Consider the following 19,455-nt stretch of genomic DNA (forward strand, 5'->3'; position numbering starts at 1 on the left):
GGGGGGGGGCTTCCTCGGCCACTCCGAGCCTCGGTCTCTCTCTCTCCACCTTGCCCTTGCTCCGGGCCCAGCGCCGTTCTCAGCGCTTGCCGCCCAGGATCTCAGGTCGTGGCCCCTGTATCGTGCGGAGGAGGAAACTGAGGCACGGGGAGGTGAAGGGACCGTCTGGGGGTCTCACGCCGTTGGTGCACAGAGTCGGACTTACCTCCCCCACCCCGTGGGCTGGCTGCAGAGGTGTGTCTAAATCGGGAGCTGAGTCGGCTGGGGTGCTTGGCCCCCCGGGGCCAGGCGCACAGTAGGTACTCGTCACAGTAGTGCTTCCCCGGGCCGGGGAGGGGCTGACCCATGGATGGCAATGGCCCAGGCTCCCCAAGCTGTCAGCCCCACCCGACGCCCCGGCTCCCATAGGTGCTTCATAAGTGCTCTGGGAGCAGCAGCGTAAGCCGCAGTGAACTTGGAGCTGGGAGAGAAGGCTCGGCCCAAGCGAGCTCGAGTGAGGGGCTTCTCCTGCCCCTTCTCAGTTTCTGCCTCTGTGAGACGGGGTATGGGTGGCGTCCCAGGTCACCGGGCCGGAGGGGGGGGGGGGGCGGCCGTAAGAAAGGGTTTGCCATTGTTATTATTACTATCGTTTCGTGCGGGAGCGTTATTTCGGGGCTCTGGGAGACGGTGAAGGGGCAGTGCCAGATAGGTGGGCATTGAACTTCACTGTGGGTCATCTCCAGGTGGGCGTCAAGGGAATTCGGGGACCAAGAGCAAAGGATTCTGGGTGCGTCCTCCTGTCCATTCCCCTAGAACCAGGAGCTCCATGCTGGATGAGGCGTTAGCCTCAGGCTTGGCGGTGAGGAACCCTGAGTCTTAGGGCGACACCGTGGGACACGGCCCCCTGGCTCCATGGGGTCAAGGCTGGTAGGAGGGAGGGATGGAGGGGGGCGGGCAAGGGGCCGGCAGGTGGCAAGAAGGCTGGACCACAACACAATGGCTGTATACTGCCCGTCTGCGTGCGGTGGGGGGGGCGGGGGGGGGGAAGGACCCATCCCCCCCGTCGGCCAGGGCAACGGAGTTGGGGGTAGTTGACGGCGGGGAGGGGGTCCTCCAGGGTGGTGTTCGTCACAGAGGCAGAAGTTGGATTGGGACAGAGGAAGTTCCCAGGGGGAGGCAGGAAACCCCTGTCTGACCTTTGGCCTTTGCAGCTACCCGGTGATTCCTGATTCCGGACCCTTCCCAGCGGCGAGTGGGGGGGAGGAGGGTTGGGGGCTACAAGTGGTGCCCAACCAGCTATTTCTCTGGGTTGGCCAGGCCCACCCGAGTCCCCTGGAACAGGGTGGGAGGCCGCGTAGGCAGAGTGGACCCGCGGCTTCCATTTAGGGCTCTGGGGTTCGGGTCTGGCTGTGCCCCCTACTGCTGCGTGACCTCAGACGAGTGACTTTCCTTCCTTCAGCCTCAGTTTCCTCTTGTCTAAAGCGGAGGCGACGCAGCCAGGTGTGGAGACATTTGTCACGGCGCCTGGCACACGTTCAACCTTAAAAGTGGCGGGACTTTTTTTTTAAGGCGACAGAGGCTGGGTCTTGTGTTACCTCTGATGCCAGGGGGAGAAACTGATATGCGGGGGAGGGGCGCTGCCTCCAAGTACAGGTGCTCGGGGCCTGTGAGAGCACTGGGGGACAAAGGGCAGGACAGAGGTCCGGCTGGGGAATGTGGGTCCAGCGGGAGATGCTCAGACAACGGGGGGGGGCCGGGCCACAGTGGCGGGGCCAACATCAGCAGGTGTGACAGTCTCCATAGGTACTTGAGATCCTGGCTGCTCTTCATGATATATTGAGCCTGACATCTATTGTCAAGGAAAAAGAAGGCAAAGTATAAATTCCCAGAAAATTAAAAAGCCACCGTAGAGGGGCGCCTGGGTGGCCCCGTCGGTTAAGTGCCCGACTCTTGATTTCGGCTCAGGTCGTGATCTCACGGTTCATGCGTTCGGACTCCAAATCGGGCTCCACGCTGACAATGAGGAGCCCGCTTGGGATTCTCTGTCTCCCTCTGTGTCTGCCCCTCCCTCCCCCTCTTTCTCAAAAATAAATACATAAACAAACATTAAAAGAATTTTTAAGAAAAAGCCACCCTAGACCCAGTGGTACAGTTTTGAGTAAGTGTCACAGTATAAGAAACAGAGTTTTATTTTTATTTTTTTTAATGTTTTATTCATTTATTTTGAGACAGTGAGAGAGACAGAACAGAGGAGGGGCAGAGAGAGAAGGAGAGAGAGAATGTCAAGAGTGCTGGACGCAGGGCTTGACCTCACAAGCTGTGAGATGACGACCTGGGCCAAAATCAAGAGTTGGACCCTTACCTTTTTTTAATGTTTCATTTATATTTGAGAGAGAGACAGAGCACAAGCAGGGGAGGGGCAGAGAGAGAGAGGGAGGCACAGAATCCGAATCAGGCTCCAGGCTCCGAGCTGTCAGCACAGAGCCCGACGCGGGGCCCGAACTCACAAACCACGAGATCACGACCTGAGCTGAAGTTGGACGCTGAACCGACTGAGCCACCCAGGTGCCCTGACCTGGAACAGAGTTTTAAATAGACATACTAATGTCGTTTGTATCAAGCTCAAAAACAACGTTCTGTTTCTTTTTGGTAATTTGAGCTCACATCTTTGATTTTGCAATATTTCTTTTTCAAATAATTTGTTCTATTACCTAGATTTTTTTTTTTTAATGGAGAAAGTACAGATGAAACTTCCTCTTGTTGCTCAACATAATATCTTCCAGATTAGTTGATTCCTTTTGCCTGATGCTTAGGTTTTCACCACATACATTACCACAGTAATTATCAATGGGCATTGAGACTGTTTCTAAATTATTTGCTTCTGTGAACAAAGTAAGATTTAATATCAGATCCCCCCCAAATGAAACTGCTGGGACCCAGAGCAGTCACATCTTCTATTTTGATAGCTTGTCACCAGTTTGTCCTCCAAAGGTTGTTTCCATTGACATTTCTGCCAGCAGTGGCTAAAATCTCCAAAAACAGGCTTTCTGGACACATTTTGCGCGTGTCCCTGGCCAGAAAATCCCAGAGGGAGGAAGCGAGTGACGGATCCTTCGATTCACGAGAGGTCAAATGCATTGGTCCTGATGTGAGCGTTCGGTTTTTTCCCGAAAACAATTTGTCATGTTCACAGGAAATTTTGCCCATGAACCCTTCTGAATTCCCCTGGGAGGGTCATCACGAAATCAGGCTTTGATTTTCAATGTTTTGTTGTTGTTGTTGTCTAAATTAAAAACAATCCATTTGGTTTTATTTGTGGGTTTGGGCAGAGAAGGGAAGTGTCATGAGGAAGTCAACTTTGTGTCACTACGAGAAACTGACACTGACGTTCTCAAGAAGATGCAAGATTTTAAAAAACTCTCACAGAACTTCAGGAAGGTCCTTAAGAAAGTAATATTTCTTGGGGTGCCGGGGTGGCTCAGTCAGTTAAGCGTCCGACTTCGGCTCAGGTCATGATCTTGCGGTCTGTGAGTTTGAGCCCCATGTCGGGCTCTGTGCTGACAGCTCAGAGCCCGGAGCTTGCTTCAGATTCTGTGTCTCCCTCTCTCTGCACCCCAACCCCCTCGTGCTCTCTCTCTCTCTCTCTTAAAAATAAATAAACACCTGGGGCGCCTGGATGGCTCAGTCAGTTAAGCGTCTGACTTTAGCTCAGGTCATGATCTCATGGTTCGTGGGTTCAAGTCCCACATCAGGCTGTGTGCTGACAGCTCAGAGCCCGGAGCCAGCTTCGGGTTCTCTGTCTCCCTCTCTGTCTGTTCCTCCCCTGCTCATGCTCTCTTTCTCTCTCTCTCTCTCTCAAAAATAAATAAATATTAAAAAAATAAAATAAAAAATAAAACCTTAAAACAAAATAGAAAAAAACCTTTAAAATATAAACATTAAAAAAAAAAGAAAGAAATATTTCCAGTGAAGAACGATTTCAGTGAAATCCAAAAAACCCTCCACTTTTACTATCGGTGCGTTTGGTTAAATTCAAATGAAAATTAAGTTTTGTGCTTTTGGAGGTGACCGAGGAGGAGCCCCGTCCCCTCTGGGCCTCCCTGTTACTGGCTGATAAAAGGCACCCCACTTTCTTACCTGGGACTGGGGGGGTTGACTGAGTCAGGCTGCTGCTTCTCCTGCAGCCGCTCCAAGGTTTCCCATTTCTGTCCCCTCCTACTGTCACCGCAGCCACAGGAGGGGGGCTCCGGGGATGGGAAGCCAGGGCAGGGACCTAGGAGGGGGTGATGGTGATAGGGGCAGGGACAGATAAAGAGAGACAGAGACTCAGAGGGGCGCCTGGGTGGCTCAGTTGGTTAAACGTCCTCCGACTCCAGCTCAGGTCAGGATCTCAAGGTTTGTGAGTTCGAGCCCCACGTCGGGCTCTCTGCTGTCAGTGCAGAGCCCACTTTGGATCCTCTGTCCCCCTCTCTGCCTCTCCCCTGCTGTCTCTCTCCCTCTCTCAAAAATAAACATTTAAAAAAGAGAGAGAAAGAGACAGAGAGAGACTTGGAGACAGAGAGACAGAGACTTGGAGGGATAATTAGAGAGTGGGAGGCAGAACAGAGCAAAGGCAGGTCAAAGACTGGCCCTGTGAGGTGGGAACAGATGGGGGTCCAGGAGGCAGGTCCCACCAAGGAGCGCTATTTACTTCCCTGGGCAGCTGAGGGATCCTCAGCACAAGGAGGGGCGGGGGGCTGGGCTTGTTCTCCCCAGGTCACCCTCAAACCTCACCTACACCCTGGAGGTTCAAAGCTCTCGCTCAGTCTGTGTCCTCTCTTTCTTCCCAGTTCTTTCTGACACCAGATCTAACTGCCATTCCTGCTCACACACCTGCCTTGGCTCCCTATTTCCCTCCCTCCCCGAAACTGATTTTCAGGGGTCGGGTGGTAGGGCCAAGATGAAGCCCGCAGAGTAAGTTGGTTAATAATGATGTTTTATGTGCCATTTACACCCCTGAGCCCAGCCCTTTTACCCTTGGATCCCACAGTGACCCAGTGAAGGGGTCTTAAGTCAGACAAAGCAAGATCAGTCTCCTGGTCTCCAGCTCTGCTTGACTCCAGAAGAAGCCACTTCCTGCACACTTCTGGATTGACGCCAGAGTTGGGGGTGGGGTGAGGGCAGCTTTCAGAACCACCCTTAACCTCTCCAGCTGAAGCCTTCAAGGGCAGCAATCGGGTGAGCAAGTTGGGGCGACCCCTGGTGGCTGTCAGCAGAACTAAGCGATTCGACCTTCCTCCCCTCAGCCGCACTTCCTCCTTGGGAGTTGACCCTCCAATTCCCCCTCCACGTGGGCCCCTCCCAGGTAAAGCCCCAGATCCGGCACGTCTAAACCCCAGGGTGGTAGTGGGGGTAATGAGCAGGGCTGGATGAGGTGGGGGAAAGAGTTCCGAGGGCTTCTACCGCCCTCAATTACCAGCCTCTTAGGAATTTTTTAAAACAAATTTTAATCATTTTAAATGTCATACAGGTGCATGGCTTTAAAAATGCAAACTTTACAGGGGGCGCCTGGGTGGCTCAGTCGGTTAGGCGTCCGACTTCGGCTCAGGTCATGATCATCTCACGGTTGGTGGGTTCGAGCCCCGCATCGGGCTCTGTGCTGAGCCTGGAGCCTGTTTCAGATTCTGTGTCTCCCTCTCTCTCTGCCCCCACCCCCCCCCTCCCCGTCTCCGTCTGTCTCAAAAATAAACATTAAAAAAATTTTAAAAATGCAAACTTTACAAAAGGGCATACAGAGAAACAAGAGACTCCCCCCCCACCCCCCAGCCCTCCACCCCAGCCCAGCCCTCTAGCCCCCTCGCTCCTAGCTCTCAGCAGGTACTACCTGCCCCGAAGTCGGTGACCAGTGTTTCCTTCAGAGTTATTTGGGTAAAATTCTCTTTGTCCCTGCATTTTGAAAAATGTACACCAATTATCACTCTCCTGCTTTTTACATTAATGTATCTCGGAGATTTGCTTTGTCACCTTAAAGAGTGCATAGTATCCCACTCTATGGATGGATGGACACATTTATAACAGTCACCAGCCGGAAGACATTGAGGTTGTTTCCAATTTTTAACAATGATCAAGAATGTGATAACGAATGTCCTCGGGGCGGCCCCGCCCGCCCCTTTAGTCTCTTTTTAAAAAGTGAAACCTTTTCTTTTGGAATAATTTTAGATTTCCAGAACAGTTGCAGAGATAGTGCAGAGCCCCTGAACAGCCGTCACTGAACTTCTGCCATGGCCAAGTTCTTTGACACCATGGCATCCAAATTTTATTTGTCCAAACTAAGAAATTAACTCTAGTGCATTAAAATAATTATACTCTAGACTTTATTTGACCTTCTCACTAAGTGTTTTTCTGTGCCAGGATCCAACCCAGGGTTCTGCATTGTATTTTGCCCATCAATCTGATTTATTTATTTATTTATTTATTTATTTATTTATTTATTTATAAGTAGGCTCTGCACCCAACCTGGGGCTTGAACTCATAACCTGTAGATCAAGAGTGTGCTCTACAGACCGAGCCAGCCAGGTGCCCCTGGTCCGTAATTTTGTACCCATGTAAATATGGTTGTAGAAAAATTTCTAGAAGGGGAATTGATGGGTCAAAGGATGTATACACTTTAACTTTTGAGAGGTTCTAGAAAATTGCCCTTCCAAGTGGTTGTACCACTGGGCTCTCTCACTAGCACCACGTGGGATTACTTGTTTCTCCACAGCAGTGCCAGCACATGGTACTTTGCGATTTGCTTGTTTTCATTTTTGCCAGACTAATGGGTAGAAAGTGGTACCACCTTGTCATTTCAATTTCCAATCTTTTGTAGGAAAGAGGTTGGTCGCTTTTTTTTTTTTTTTTTCATATTTCTATGAAATGACTGTCTATATTCTTTGCCCATTTTTCTACCGAGCTGTTTTTTGAAAAATTAATTGATAAGAGCTCTTTACATAAGAAGGAAATTAGTTTATTCCTGGAGATAAGTAACTATATGAAATAGATCTAAGAAAGTTTCAGTTAGTTCTCTTGGGTTTTCTCTATATAAAACCATACTACCAGCAGGTAAAATTATGTTAAATTGCTTCCAAGGCTCTCCTGCCCAAAATGCCAACCTGAAACTAATCTTACAGAAACATCACAGAAACCCAAATTAGGACACCAGAAAATGACTGCCTTGGGCCTTTAAAAAACGCCAACGTCATAAAAGGCAAAGACATACTGAGAAATGTTCCAGATTAAAAGAACTAGAAGACCTGACAAATACAATGTGTGAGCCAGGATATTCTTTTGTTATAAAGGACATTATGAGAACAGTTGGCAAAGTCTGATTAAAGTCTGTAGATTAGATAATGGTGTTTTATCAATGTCCACTTCCTGATGTTCATCATTGTACTGTGATTATGTGGGAGAATGTCCTTGTTTTTAGGAAATGCATACTCAACTTTTATGGGTAATGAGACATCGTTTCTGTGTGTTTTTCAGAAGAGGTTCAGAGAGAGGAAGAAGAATAAAGCAAAGGTGGTAACTAATGTTTGTGGAATCTGGATAAAGAATATCCAGGAATTCTTTGTACTAATCCTCCAGTTTTTCTGTAAGTCTGAAGGTATGTCGAATATAAGGTAAAAGATGAAATTAATGTGAAATTGAGCCATATGGAATTGTTGGTATTTCTATTATTTTTGACCTATGTAAACAGGGCTTACCCACGATCCAAACTGTAATTTCCCTACCACTCTCCTACTATCCATACCCCTTCTTTCTTTTTCTTCTCTAAGTGCGTTGGCTAGTACCTCCAGAACAATATTAAATACTCCACAGTGGTCATCCTCACGTTCGCCCTCATTTTGAGGCCTTTTCAGAACTTTTCTCGTTTGATCCATCACCATGGTAAATCTTATTAGCAGACTTCTGAATACTGAGCCATCCCTGCATCTCAGGTATAAGGCCCCTTCGTTGTGATGTATTTTAAAAATGTGGTGCTTAATTCTCTTTTGCTAAAATTCCATTTGGGACTTCTGTACCCTCCTCATAGCTAGAGGGGCCTGTAGTTTTCCCATTGTGCCATCTTGGTCGGTCTGTGTTGTCAAGGATAGGCTGGCTCGCCAAACATGATGCTAATCACTCGATACACAGACAAGGTAAACTGAGGCCCAGAGAGGAGAAGTGACCCTTCCAGGTCACTCCTGAGCCAGGGCTGGACCTGGACCCTAACTCTTCATGCCTGTGGGATGAAGCAACACTGTCATCAGAAGGGACTGAAGTCTCAAATCAGCACTATCTCATTGGGTCATCGAATGGGCCTTAGTTTCCCCATCTGTAAAAAAAAAAGCATTCGTTGGTTGGGGAGAGAGAGTCGAGTCTCCTTTCTGTAGATTCCGTTCAGAGTGGCTCCTGGGTCCAAAGCTGAGCGTTGATGGCTGTCGACTGGGCATCTCATCCAGCGTGGACACCTCTATACGGGTCCCAGCAGGGCCGCCACATTGTGTGCCCTCCCGGCCTCGGGCCCTCATCCTGCTAGGGGCCGACTCACCCTCGAGCGCGCCGCGCCGGCCGCCGGCAGCCCCCCGAAGTTCTTGGGCGAGAACGTGAGCGGGGGCTGGGTCGCGGTCGGGACCCGGAGCGGGATCGGGGGTGCGGCACTCTGCGCTGGGGGCCCATCTCGGCTTCCAGGGCTTTACTGACAGGAAGTGGGGAGGGGTCCATCAGCACCTGGATCCCCGCCCCCGAGACCCTCCCCCCAGTACTCTTCCATCTTCCCTGAGAACCCCACTCCCAAGAGATCCCCAGCTCCCCTAACCTTTCTCCACCCCCAGCCATTCCCGGGACCCCTCCCCAGGGCCTCCCATCCCCTTTTCCAGGAGCTCAGCCTCCAGAACCCCCGTCCTCTCCCTCGGTACTTCCTTTTACTTGCGTCCTTCTCTTCCGCTCCTCGCCCTTCCTCTATGCGCGCCCGACCCCAGGGACTCATGCCTCCGGAGTGCCGTGCCGGCCCCAGCCTGGGGAGTCCAGCCACCAGACGGCCTACATCCTTGACCACACCTAGGTTCCAACTCCAGGATCCCGTCTTTGACCTTCTTGTCACGCAACACCCCAACGCCCCGCCCACACGGCCCGGCTGCGGCTCCATCCCCGGGGACCCTTCCCCTCCTTCCCCACCAGGCGACGCTGGGCCGAAAGAACGAAGTCTTGCGCAGCCATTGGCCACGCGCCACGCCCGTCCACCGCCCCCGGCCCCGCCCTTCACTCACGCGCGTTCGCGCAGCGCCGCCTCCCGGGCCGCGCAAGCTTCGCCCTCGGCCTCGGCCGCGCGTGCGCGCTGCTGTGCCTCGTCCAGCCGCCGCGCAGACTCCGTGGCCGCCGCCTCCCAGCGCGCCAGCGCTTCTGCGGGTCCAGGGAGCCCGGTCAGGTCCGAGAACCTCGCTCCCGCCCGCCTAACGCCGGCGTTGGGAGTTTTTTTACAGTCTGCATCCTATTTGCAGCTTTGCCTTATTTGAATTAAGTGTGTGCGCTGGTTGCATGACCTTTGCGTGTCATTTGCAGAGCTCTTCATAGGCTTGTGTTGCTTTTGGGAGTCGTGTAAGTGGCGTTTGCGTATTTGGTTGCATTTGCGTTGTGTTTCTGACCTTTGCGTGGCCTTTGAGTGTGACGTGCATTTCCCTCGTAAGTTTTCGCGTTTATTTGCATGTCGTTTACATTACGTTTGCACTTGTGCATGTCATTCGCATAACTGGGAACCTTTTAGGCCCCTCCCGCCCTTAGCCCTGGCCACCCCTTGCGCCCCAACACACCTGTGAGCGCCCCGTTCTCAGCCCCCATCTGGGTCCCCTGTGCCTTCGCCTCCTCGATCTCAGTCTTCAGGGTCATCAGTTGGGTCTGAAGCCGGCTCTGGGGAGTGCAGAGGAAGTAAGGAGGGGCGGGGTGTAAGGACAGAAATGAAGTCTCCCCTCTTTCTGGGGAGGACTGAACTGACCCTGGTGTCTCCGTTCCCTGAGCATTACTTGCAATGCCCTTTGGGGCTCCTGTGGTTGTAAAACAGAAGTGGCCTGGGGTTCCGAGTGGTGACCGCTGCTCTGCCCGGGGCCCACCGCCGCCCACCTCAAGCCACCGAATGTGGAAACCGTTTAGCTCTGCGGTCCCGGTCCCAGCTACATCTAGACTCCCTGGGGTTTCAAACCAACACAAGCCAATCCGGTGGTTGACAATGCCTGGGTTTCTGGAGTATGCTTCCTCACCTCTGTGAGACGTTCTTCGAAACAACTGGCCTGGCCTCCTCAGAACATCTTCCACTGAGGGGCAGAGCCAGAATTTGAACCCAGAGCAGGCTGCGCTTGACCTCGGCGGCTTGGGGCCCTTCCCTCAGGCAGGCAGGTAAAGGGTGGAGGTCTGTTTTGATTTCTAAAATTCACACTGCCCAGCCCCTGCTGGGCCTGGTACCCAGAGATCCACAGTAGTAAATGAAAGATTGGGACTTTGAGAATGGTTCTTTTGCAAGGCCCAGGGCTGGGAAGGGTTAAGAGAGAGTTTGTGAAGGGTGGAGGAAAAGGGAGGACCTGGCCAGTACCTCCCCCAAGAGGCCAACTTTAGCCTCCTAATTACAGGTGACATGAATGTCCCTCTCTGGAAATAGGGCTGCTGGACACTGGCTGGGGGAGGTTGAGTGGGCACCCAGGGGGAGGGTTAGCACAGGGTCTCCCCAGGTGGACTCAGGGGTCTGGGGCTTCTAGCCACCACCATCTACTAGGCAAATGGCAGAGAATCATGGGGCCTCCTTGGTCAGCAGGGAGACTTAAGGGGGAACCAGTAGGATTTGGAAGGGATGACGGTGCCACTCTCGGGTGAAGAATTAGGGAGACGAATGCAGGGGGTGGGGGTGGGGGGCAACCCTGGGGTTGTGTGTGCAGGCCCTCTCCCCCCATTCTGGATTCCCCAGTCTCCCACCCTGCCCGCCTACCTGGCGGCCCTCACAGGCCCTTAGTGCCTCCTCCAGCTCCCGACGGACACGGTTGGCCTGGTTCAGCTGTCTGGCCAGGGCCTCCTGGCGTTGGGTAGCCTCTGCCAGCTGGCGCCGCAGCTCCTCGACCTCTGGCGCCAGGTCCCTGGGGGGCGCCGTGGCGTTGGCACCTGCCTCCGGGCAGCGAGGTCCCCGGGAGGCCGAGGAGGCCAGATTCCAGGCCAGCAGGGCCCCGCCGGCTGCCGCGGCCGCCAGGAACACCGCAGCCCCGCACAGGGCTAGCACCCGCCAGGCGCGTCCCGGCTCTGGGCCCAGCTCGGCCATGCCTCTGTCCACAGCTCTGGCCCCAGACAGCCACGAGCATTTAATTGGCACCTTGGGGCGCCAGGGACACCCACGGCTCCGCCCTGCCCGGCCGTGGCTTCCCGAGTGCGTTGGGAGGGGCTGGACCCCCGCCAGGGGCCAGCCTAGGCTACCCGCGCCCAGGACCGGACTGGGGGTCCTGGGTTCCAGTTCTGCCTCCGCATCGCATGTGCCCAGCACAGCACGTGCTGTCCTCTCATCCTCAGTCTCCCCCACTGAAGTGGGGGTGCTCTGGCTCCTGCCCCATCGGGCTTAGTGGGAACCATAGGAGCCCATCCTCACAAAGCGCCCATTTGCATGCGGGGCCCACGGCAAGGGTTTTTTCGTGGAAAAACTGAGGCTGAAAGACGCGAGGCTACACGACCGACGGAGGTCTGCCTGGCTCAAGCTGCCACACTTTCTGGGACTGGCTGCGAGGGCCAGAGAGGGTGAGATGCTGGAGGGGATGGGTCCCAACTCCCAGCCCCTTCTCCACTAGGCAGCCAGGGGGCGATCTGACACTGTAAATCAGCTCCAGCCCCGTTTACCTCGAGCCCAAGAACAAAGGAAAGGAAAGAGAAACGAGTGGTTGGCTTATAGACATCACAGCCATGCAGGACAGGTGTCTCCTCAGTTTGTGGGGAACTTAATCAACTGCAAGAAAAAGGCAGTCTTATCCATAGCCTAATCTCCAGAAGCCTATAGACTCCATTTCCTGGAGCCCTAAAATCACCCTCATCGAGACGTAAGGGGGGGTTTAAGTGCTTGCCCCGGCGATGTGGGAAACTAAGGCAAATGAAAAATTAAATTCCCTTACTGCCTGCGGCCCGTTGGCGAGCCCTTGAAACAGGCAGAGTGACCTTCCTCTAGGAGCTCAGCTGCCTCGATGATGACACTTTGCTGGGGGCAAAAGAGAATCTTGACTTAACATTATCCTGACCCCCCAGGATCCTGTGAGTCTCCTTAAACACATAAAAATTCCTTCGCAAACCTCCTATATCCTTAGCCCCCAAGTCTATGCTGGCAATCATACTCCAAGCACATGGCCCCTGATATACATCTGAAGGGTCTCACGACTGAAGTTTTACTAAAGTTTTACTAAACAATAAATAAACGGCGTTTTCCTAACAACACCTAGAATGACTTCCACGTGCTTAAAGAGGGCTCCCAAGATACCACAGGCCTGGCTATTGTCAAGCCGAGGTTGTTTTTTCCTCTAGTAAGGCATTAACATGAAGACAGTAGGGAGTTCTGTAGAAATGTCTTACTCTGCCTGCCTCTAGTATGTCAATGGGCTGCAGGTTATAAGGAAACTGAATTTTATTTACCATTTCCTTCCTGCCTTTGTTCGCCACCTTGCTACGGAGGGGAGGGTGGTGTTGGGGCTCAAGGAAACGGAGTCTACGGGTTTCTGGAGATTAGGCTGTTGATAAGATTGCCTGTTTCTTGTAATTTACTAAGACATCTGTAAACCGATGGGGACTCCCGCTCTGCAGGACTGAGATCTCTAGCAGTTAACCATCAGGCTTTCTCTTTCTCTTCGCTTTAAGGCAGCCAGGAGTACCTGATCCTTCCTCCTCATCACTAACTCAGGCCCCTTTCGACTGTCTCTGCTCTTCTTGTAATTTTGCATTTTAGGTGTTCGATTCCCAGCCGACGAGGGAGCATAAGGCACGCTGACACCCTGCAACCCACCCCCCCCCCAACAACCCAGGGTGGGACACGGGTGACATTCCTCGGGCACCCCCGGTTGCCCAAGAACAAAGGAATGGGAAAACCTGATGGTTAACTGCTAGAGATCACAGTCCTGCAGGGCGGGAGTCCCCATCGGTTTACGGATGTCTTAGTGAATTACAAGAAAAAGGCAATCTGATCAACAGCCTAATCTCCAGAAACCCGTAGACTGTAGACTCCGTTTCCTGGAGCCCCAACACCACCCTCTCCTCCACAGTGAGGTGGGGAACAAAGGCAGGAAGGAAATGGTAAATAAAATTGAGTTTCCTTATAACCTGCAGCCCATTGACAAATACTTGAGGCAAATTCAGAGTGAAACATTTCTCCAGGAACTTCCTACTGTCTTAATGTTAATGCCTTACTAGAGGAAACACAACCTCAGCCTGACAATAGCAAGGCCTCTGGTATCTTAAGAGTCCTCTTTGGGGGGCCCTGGGGAGCTCAGTCGGTTGGGCAAGTCACCTCTTGGTTTCAGCTCAGGTCATGACCTCATAGCTCATGAGTTCAAGCCCCCCATGGGGCTCTGCACTGACAGCTCAGAATAACCTGCTTGGGTTTCTCTCTCTCTCTCTCCAAATTAAAAAACAAAAAAGCCCTCGTTAGCCTGTGAAAGTTCTTTTAAAGGACTCTCTTTTGCCTTTACCTCCCCCCACTCCATAGTATATAATCAGTCACTCCTCACAACCCCAGTGCGGGCTCTTTCTGCCCGCGGGTCCTGTCCCTGTGCTTTAATGAGGTCACCTTTTTGCACCAAAGACGTCTTCAAGAGTTCTTTCTTGGCCGTTCAGCTCCGGACGCTCACCACTCCAAAAAGCACATCACCTCCGCCACCGGACTGGGTGAGCTCCTAAAAGCAAAGCCCACGCACGTGTCCTTATCACTGTCACTGCGAGGGCCTGGCACACAGTAGTTATGCAGTAAATGTGAAATGTGAGCTGAGTGGAGACTGTGAACTAGAAGCTCAGTGTCCTCCCTTCCCCGTTGCCCCCATTCCACATGAAAGAAACCAGAGCCCAGAGAGGCCCGGTCGCAGGGCAGGGTCACACAGCAGCCGCTGACCACTGGGAGATTCCTGCTGGAGCCGGAACCCCACAGACTTGCAAGACTGACTTCTCAGGGCCCCGCTGAGTCACAGCCAGTGAGGGAAAACAGGGGGCTATCAGGGAGTAAGAATTTCCTGCCCCCTTCTACATCTTTCTAGCCAGACTAAGAATCAAACTGACACGAGACAGAGTAACAAGAGAACATAAAGTTTAATTTCATACATATGGGGAATCCACACAGACAGGGAAATTCCAAAGCCAGGCAAAATCAGGTATCTGTGTCATTCTATGCCTTTTTTTTTTTTTTTTTAAGTTTATTTATTTGAGAGAGAGAGAGGGAGAGCGGGGAGGTGGACAGAGAGAGAGAGAGTTTCCAGCCGGCTCCGCGCTGTCAAAACGGAGCCTGACTCTGGGCTCGAACTCGCGAACCCGTGAGATTACAACCTGAGCTGGGTTGGACCCTTAACTGACTGAGTTAAGACTCAATCAAGAGTTGGACTCTTAACTGACTGAGCCACCCTGGCGTCCCGGGTATAGAGTCGTTCTTTTTTTTTTTTAACATTTATTTATTTTTGAGACAGAGACAAAGCATGAACAGGGGAGGGTCAGAGAGAGAGGGAGACACAGAATCTGAAACAGGCTCCAGTCTCTGAGCTGTCAGCACAGAGCCCGACGCGGGGCTCGAACTCACCACAAGATCATGACCTGAGCTGAAGTCGGCCGCTTTACCGACTGAGCCACCCAGGTGCCCCTAGAAGTCATTCTAAACTGAAGAGAGGAGGAGGGTAGGGGTCTGGGACTTCAAAGGGAAGGAACACAAGTCACAGGAAGATGAAAAAGAGTGAACGTTTAGGAAACAAATATGTGCTGGGCTGCCGGGGTCCAGCCCCAGCAGGTGCAGGGGTTCCCGAAGGATGAACGGCGTCGGCGAAAATAACAAATGGATGCAGACAACAGCAGCGTGTTAAGACTGGCCGCTTTATTGTGGCGAACGTGGCATTATGTTTGTTAGCGATTTCCGTGTAGCGCGCGTTCTCTGTTTCTCGGCGTGACCTAATTCTAGAAACGTCCCTTTGTGCAATCACCCGTTAAGGAACGTCATGATTATTTTCCTGTAACGTTCCCTCCTGCCCTTTGCTTATTGGTTGATTTCTTCATACTGCTTTCATTATGTATCTACGCTTATCTACGGTCTCTAAAGCATTTGCTTTGCCGTTTTCACGAAAGGTCATCTAGCTCTCGACACTCAGAGGTCATTTAGCGCCTCAAATGGAGCGTTTACAAGGACATGACTTCTTGATTGTTCTTTTGAACCATTTGCGGTACAAGGAACAGAAGTATTCGTTTTGGTCTGGGGTGCCGGGAGGGAGCCAAGAGGGCCCCGGGAACCCACGCTTATGCGCTCCCAGAGAGACAACGGATACCTAGGAACTAATGAACCATTCTGTACCTCAACCCTCCAGGTCCTTCTATCACCTGGAATGCCTCCTGGGGGCCAAGTGGGCCTAGGGGTTGGAGTAACTTGTATCCACGGATACATTCCTTTGTTGCCGGAGTGGGGATTTCGAACCCATTTGTCCCCCTCCTCGGCTGGGAAATGTAGGAGGCTATCCTTCCTTTAGGCAGAGGAGTCTTTATAGGGGGTGGCAAGGGCTGCATGTGGGGCGGCATAATTTCCCTGCGGAATCTTGTTTCTTTCCCCAATGGTTCTCTTCCCGGGGGGAAGGGGGGGCGTGTCGCGGGCAATTCCCCAACCGACAAATCCCCAGGTACTTTCATTGGTGGGGGGCTGCCCTGACCAACGCTAAGGCCAAATTACATAAAAAGCGGGAGTACAAGAAGCTTCACTGTCCGTGGGCCGCCGTGCAGTCCCGATCCGTCCACCGATCCGTCCACCGCCCGGGCCCTGCCATCAGGCTGGTTGGAGAGCTTGGCTTCCGGCACTGGGCCTACTCAGAAACAATGGGACACAGAGGATTTCGGGTCAAAGAGGCCTTGCTCAGTTCCTGTCTACCACATCTAGTGAACATCACATTCTAGTATGATGTTTTCATCTGTGGTGATAGCTCTCTTCCTGGAGCGGGTCCTCTATTTAAATTCTTTTTAGGCAGTTGCGGGGGTGGGGGTGTGGGGGGGTGGGGAGGACAGAGCTTTTCCTGAATCTGCTGGGCTTTGATTGCTTTTTATTATTTATTTACTTTTAAAGTCTCTTTATTTCTTTTGAGAGCGAGAGCGCAAGTGGGGGGGCAGAGAGAGAGAGAGAGGGAGAGAGAATCCCAAGCAGACGCCCGCACTGTCAGCGCAGAGCCCAGCGTGGGGCCCGGACTCACAAACCGTGAGATCATGGCCCGAGTCGAAGTTGGCCGCTTCACTGACTGAGCCACCCGGGCGCCCCTGATTGCTTTTTATTTTTTATTTTAGTTTCTTTTTTCAAGTAGGCTCTACGCCTGACGTGGGCCTCGAAATCACGAGCCCGCTGCCAAGAGTCGCGTGCTCTCCTGATGGAGCCAGCCAGGCGCCGCGTGATTGCTTTTTATCTCAAAATAGTCTTCCTGCCAAAGTGACCCATCTTGGCCCCTACAGGGGCGTCTTTAGGAAGGAGAGAAGTTTATACTCAGCCACGTATAGGGGCTTGGGAGGAGAAATGTTTTGAACAGGTTGAGTCCATCATGTTGGGCAAGCCTGTCCCCCTTTATCATCGAAACGCAGCTCTGGGGGCGGGAGTTGAGGACAGAGGTGGGTGGGCCCGCAGGCCACCCTAGTAGTCATTAAATTTTTGCAAGAGAATGCTGAGCCCATGTGAATGATTAACTAAGCCTTTCTTTGTATATTTATAGATCATGCGTTCTTTCCCAGAAAGAAAAGAGCGCTTCTGCACCACCCTGGGCACCAAGGACCCAAACCCTCTAGCACCTCCCCCGCTCCCCTCCCCGCCCCCCCCCCCCCCCCCGGGGCACCAAGGAACCAGGATCCCTTGCACAACCTCTGAGCACCACACTAGCAAGGTCTGTAGCTGGCACCATTGAGATGGCACATAATTAAGAATTGTCACAGGCCCCTGCACTCCCTTAACTGATTAACTGTGTCCTCAATCCCTTTAAAAATCTCTGGGCCGGGCAGAAACCTCTCGGAGTTGCCTTTTGGACAAGAGTCGGCCTTCTCCCCAGGTGGCCGGCCTCCAGAACGAGACTCATATTCCTTTCCAATCAAAACTCGTCTCTTGAATGTGAGCCCGTCCGGCGATGGGCTGCGGTAACAGGTGGGGGGAGGCCCCGGGTCCCACAAGAAGGGTTTGTTTGCTTCTGGGCATCGGGAGTTTCGATTGCTTGAGCAGCTGAGAAATCCCGAGCAAATCCAGGCACTTCTCATTCCACACGGGTGAAATGACTTGGCCATCATAAAGCAACCTCCTGACCCCTCCTGCGAGCTGGGGACACAAGAGGTGAGGAAGACCAGAATCTCCGCTTCTAGAGCAGAGGTTCTCACAGGAAGGGAGTCTGCACCCCCACGGGGAACTTGGTAATGCCCGAAGGCAATCTGTGTCGTCGCTGCCCGGGGGTAGGGGCACAGGCATCTGGTGGATGGAGGCCAGGGGCGTTGTTCAAGATCCCCCGGCACCACAGAGAACAATCCAGCTCAAAAGTCAGCAGTGCCGATAGACACAAAGGTCCTGGCTCCTGTGCCAAGGGCAGGAAGCTGCCTGGACAACGGTTGGGATTCCAGCAGAACTTGGGAGAAAGGGAGGTCACAGAGGAGGAAGGCTTTGTAGAGCCTGCGAGGATCCCAGAAAGCAGATGAAGAGTCTATCGGGACACCAGCTCTCAATGTTGAAGAAGCAGAGGGACTCTCTGTAGGAGGGGTTCCCAGAGTGGGGCACTGCAGGATGAATAGGAGTTTGGGGCGGGGGCGAGCCTTGTGACAAAGACCTGGCGTGTGTGTGTCTGTAGATCTAGGTTTGAGTACGAGCCCCGAATTTTCTGTGGGATGGGATTGGAAAGTACAAAAGGATGTCCCCCGTCACAGCCTTGGTTTCTTTACTGGGACACGCCTCGGAAGATCCAGTGAGGAAGTGAGAGTAGATAGGAGAGCAAGAATAGATTGCCCCGCGCACAGCTGGTGAGGGTGTACATACATACAGTCCTTTAAGACAGTCCCACTGAGGAGGGCCAGGGAGGCGGTGGGACGCTGCCTGCCCAAACCCAAGGGGTTCCTGGGAACATTCTGGAGCAGCATTTGGTGTGGATGTCTGTGGGTGTCCACATTTGCCTGCAGGACAGGCCCCAGACGCAGTGGGGTGACACAATGGCACTCCAAGAACTTCAGAGCAATGTCTTTCTCCCCGGAAGGGGTGTTTACTTTTTGAGGAGGTCAAAGACCTCAGAGGACAGTGAGCTTCCAGAAACCGTGACAGCAAGAAGCAGGTCTCCCCATCCCATGCCCTGCCCAGCGCTGCAAGGGGGAGGGGGCGGGGAGGCCCGAGGGGGAGGCAGCCCTGGGCCAGCTCCCCTGCTTGTCCAACCTCAAGGCTTCTCGGTGTACCTCCAGGTGCTGCCTGCCCCCCGCCCCCCGCCCTTCCCCTGACTGTGCCACAGCGTGGCCTCTTCAGAACCGGTCAGGTCAGGTCAAGCCTCCAAGGGAAAAGCAGAGCAGGAACGGACCAGTCCAGACTGTGGCCTAAGAGGCATCATAAGAGGGACTCAGGGTGGTCTGAAGGGGAACAAAAGACGCCCCGCCCCCTCCCTAAGCCTCACCTCGGGCCCCAGGCCTCCTCCTCACTCAGTGAGCTCTCTCTCCCTCCCCCAAACCCCTCCCTGTGCAGGCAGGCCGCCTCCCCAAATCCTGGCTCATCCTGGACTCCCTCCTTTCCGTCCCCAGCTTTCTTCTACCCCAGGCCGCCCCCTTCTTACCCGCAGGGACCTCAGGCCAGCAGAGCAACGAAGGCCAGGAGCAGGTGCACAGAGACCACCAAGGGGCTGAGCGCTTTCAAGGAGCTGGCAGACGCGATTTCCTTTTTGTTGCTCGAGGTCTCAGTCCCTTTTCTGGGGGAAGATGTGGGCACGACTCAGGCAACCGCCCGGGACTGATTGCCACCAGCTCTAGCCTCGTCGCCCCTCAGAATCTCCCCTCTCCCCCCGCACCAAGTCAGTGGGGAGGAGAGTGGGCTTGTAGGACCAGAGGGACAAGGATGGGATTCAAACTTTGCGTGCAAAGGGGGTCCGGGGTCTCGGGGTAGGACAGGCGGGTGGAAGGGGCGTGGTCGGGGGGGGCGTGGCGCCAACCTCAGTCTTTCCACCTCCACCGAAGCGTTCTGCAGCTTGTGCTTCAACTCCTCGATCTCTCCTAAGGTGGGAGACAAATGGCGGGGGGGGGGGGGGGGGGGGGGGGGGG

At 53.3% G+C, this 19,455-nt stretch overlaps 2 protein-coding genes and 1 long non-coding RNA gene across 3 annotated transcripts in view; 1 reads left to right on the forward strand and 2 right to left on the reverse strand.

The window, feature by feature from the left end:
* Positions 1-6,942: 6,942 nt before the first annotated feature.
* CCDC194 (coiled-coil domain containing 194) lies at positions 6,943-12,094 on the reverse strand. Its single transcript, XM_040444868.1, has 5 exons — positions 10,949-12,094; positions 9,786-9,882; positions 9,246-9,378; positions 8,528-8,674; positions 6,943-8,311 (listed from the first exon to the last, which is right to left on the reverse strand). Exons 1-5 carry the CDS (start codon positions 11,270-11,272, stop codon positions 8,299-8,301), a joined length of 714 nt encoding a protein of 237 aa, XP_040300802.1. The 5' UTR covers positions 11,273-12,094; the 3' UTR covers positions 6,943-8,298.
* Positions 7,496-19,041, forward strand: LOC121010980 (uncharacterized). The gene is made up of 3 exons (XR_005781445.1): positions 7,496-7,600; positions 16,905-17,072; positions 18,943-19,041. It is a non-coding gene; the product is annotated as an uncharacterized LOC121010980 (long non-coding RNA).
* BST2 (bone marrow stromal cell antigen 2) overlaps positions 18,430-19,455 on the reverse strand; it is a 16,176-nt gene continuing 15,150 nt past the window's right edge. The window contains exons 4-6 of the mRNA XM_040444869.1: positions 19,347-19,407; positions 18,975-19,106; positions 18,430-18,741 (exon numbers count right to left, since the gene is read on the reverse strand). Coding sequence (XP_040300803.1) covers positions 18,986-19,106; positions 19,347-19,407 — 182 coding nt within the window. The 3' untranslated portion in view covers positions 18,430-18,741; positions 18,975-18,985. The remainder of the gene's footprint in view (positions 18,742-18,974; positions 19,107-19,346; positions 19,408-19,455) is intronic.

The sequence above is a fragment of the Herpailurus yagouaroundi genome, unplaced genomic scaffold (assembly GCF_014898765.1).
Source record: "Herpailurus yagouaroundi ecotype Mexico unplaced genomic scaffold, PumYag 193, whole genome shotgun sequence".
NCBI lineage: Eukaryota > Metazoa > Chordata > Mammalia > Carnivora > Felidae > Herpailurus > Herpailurus yagouaroundi.

Coding starts and splice junctions, on each gene's coding strand:
- CCDC194 (XM_040444868.1), bottom strand. CDS start 11,272: ATGGCCGAGCTGGGCCCAGAGCCGGGACGCGCCTGGCGGGTGCTAGCC. Junction 9,883..10,948: donor GGGCCTGTGAGGGCCGCCAG/GTAGGCGGGCAG, acceptor TGCACTCCCCAG/AGCCGGCTTCAGACCCAACT. Junction 8,675..9,245: donor GCGGCGCTGCGCGAACGCGC/GTGAGTGAAGGG, acceptor ACTTCCTGTCAG/TAAAGCCCTGGAAGCCGAGA.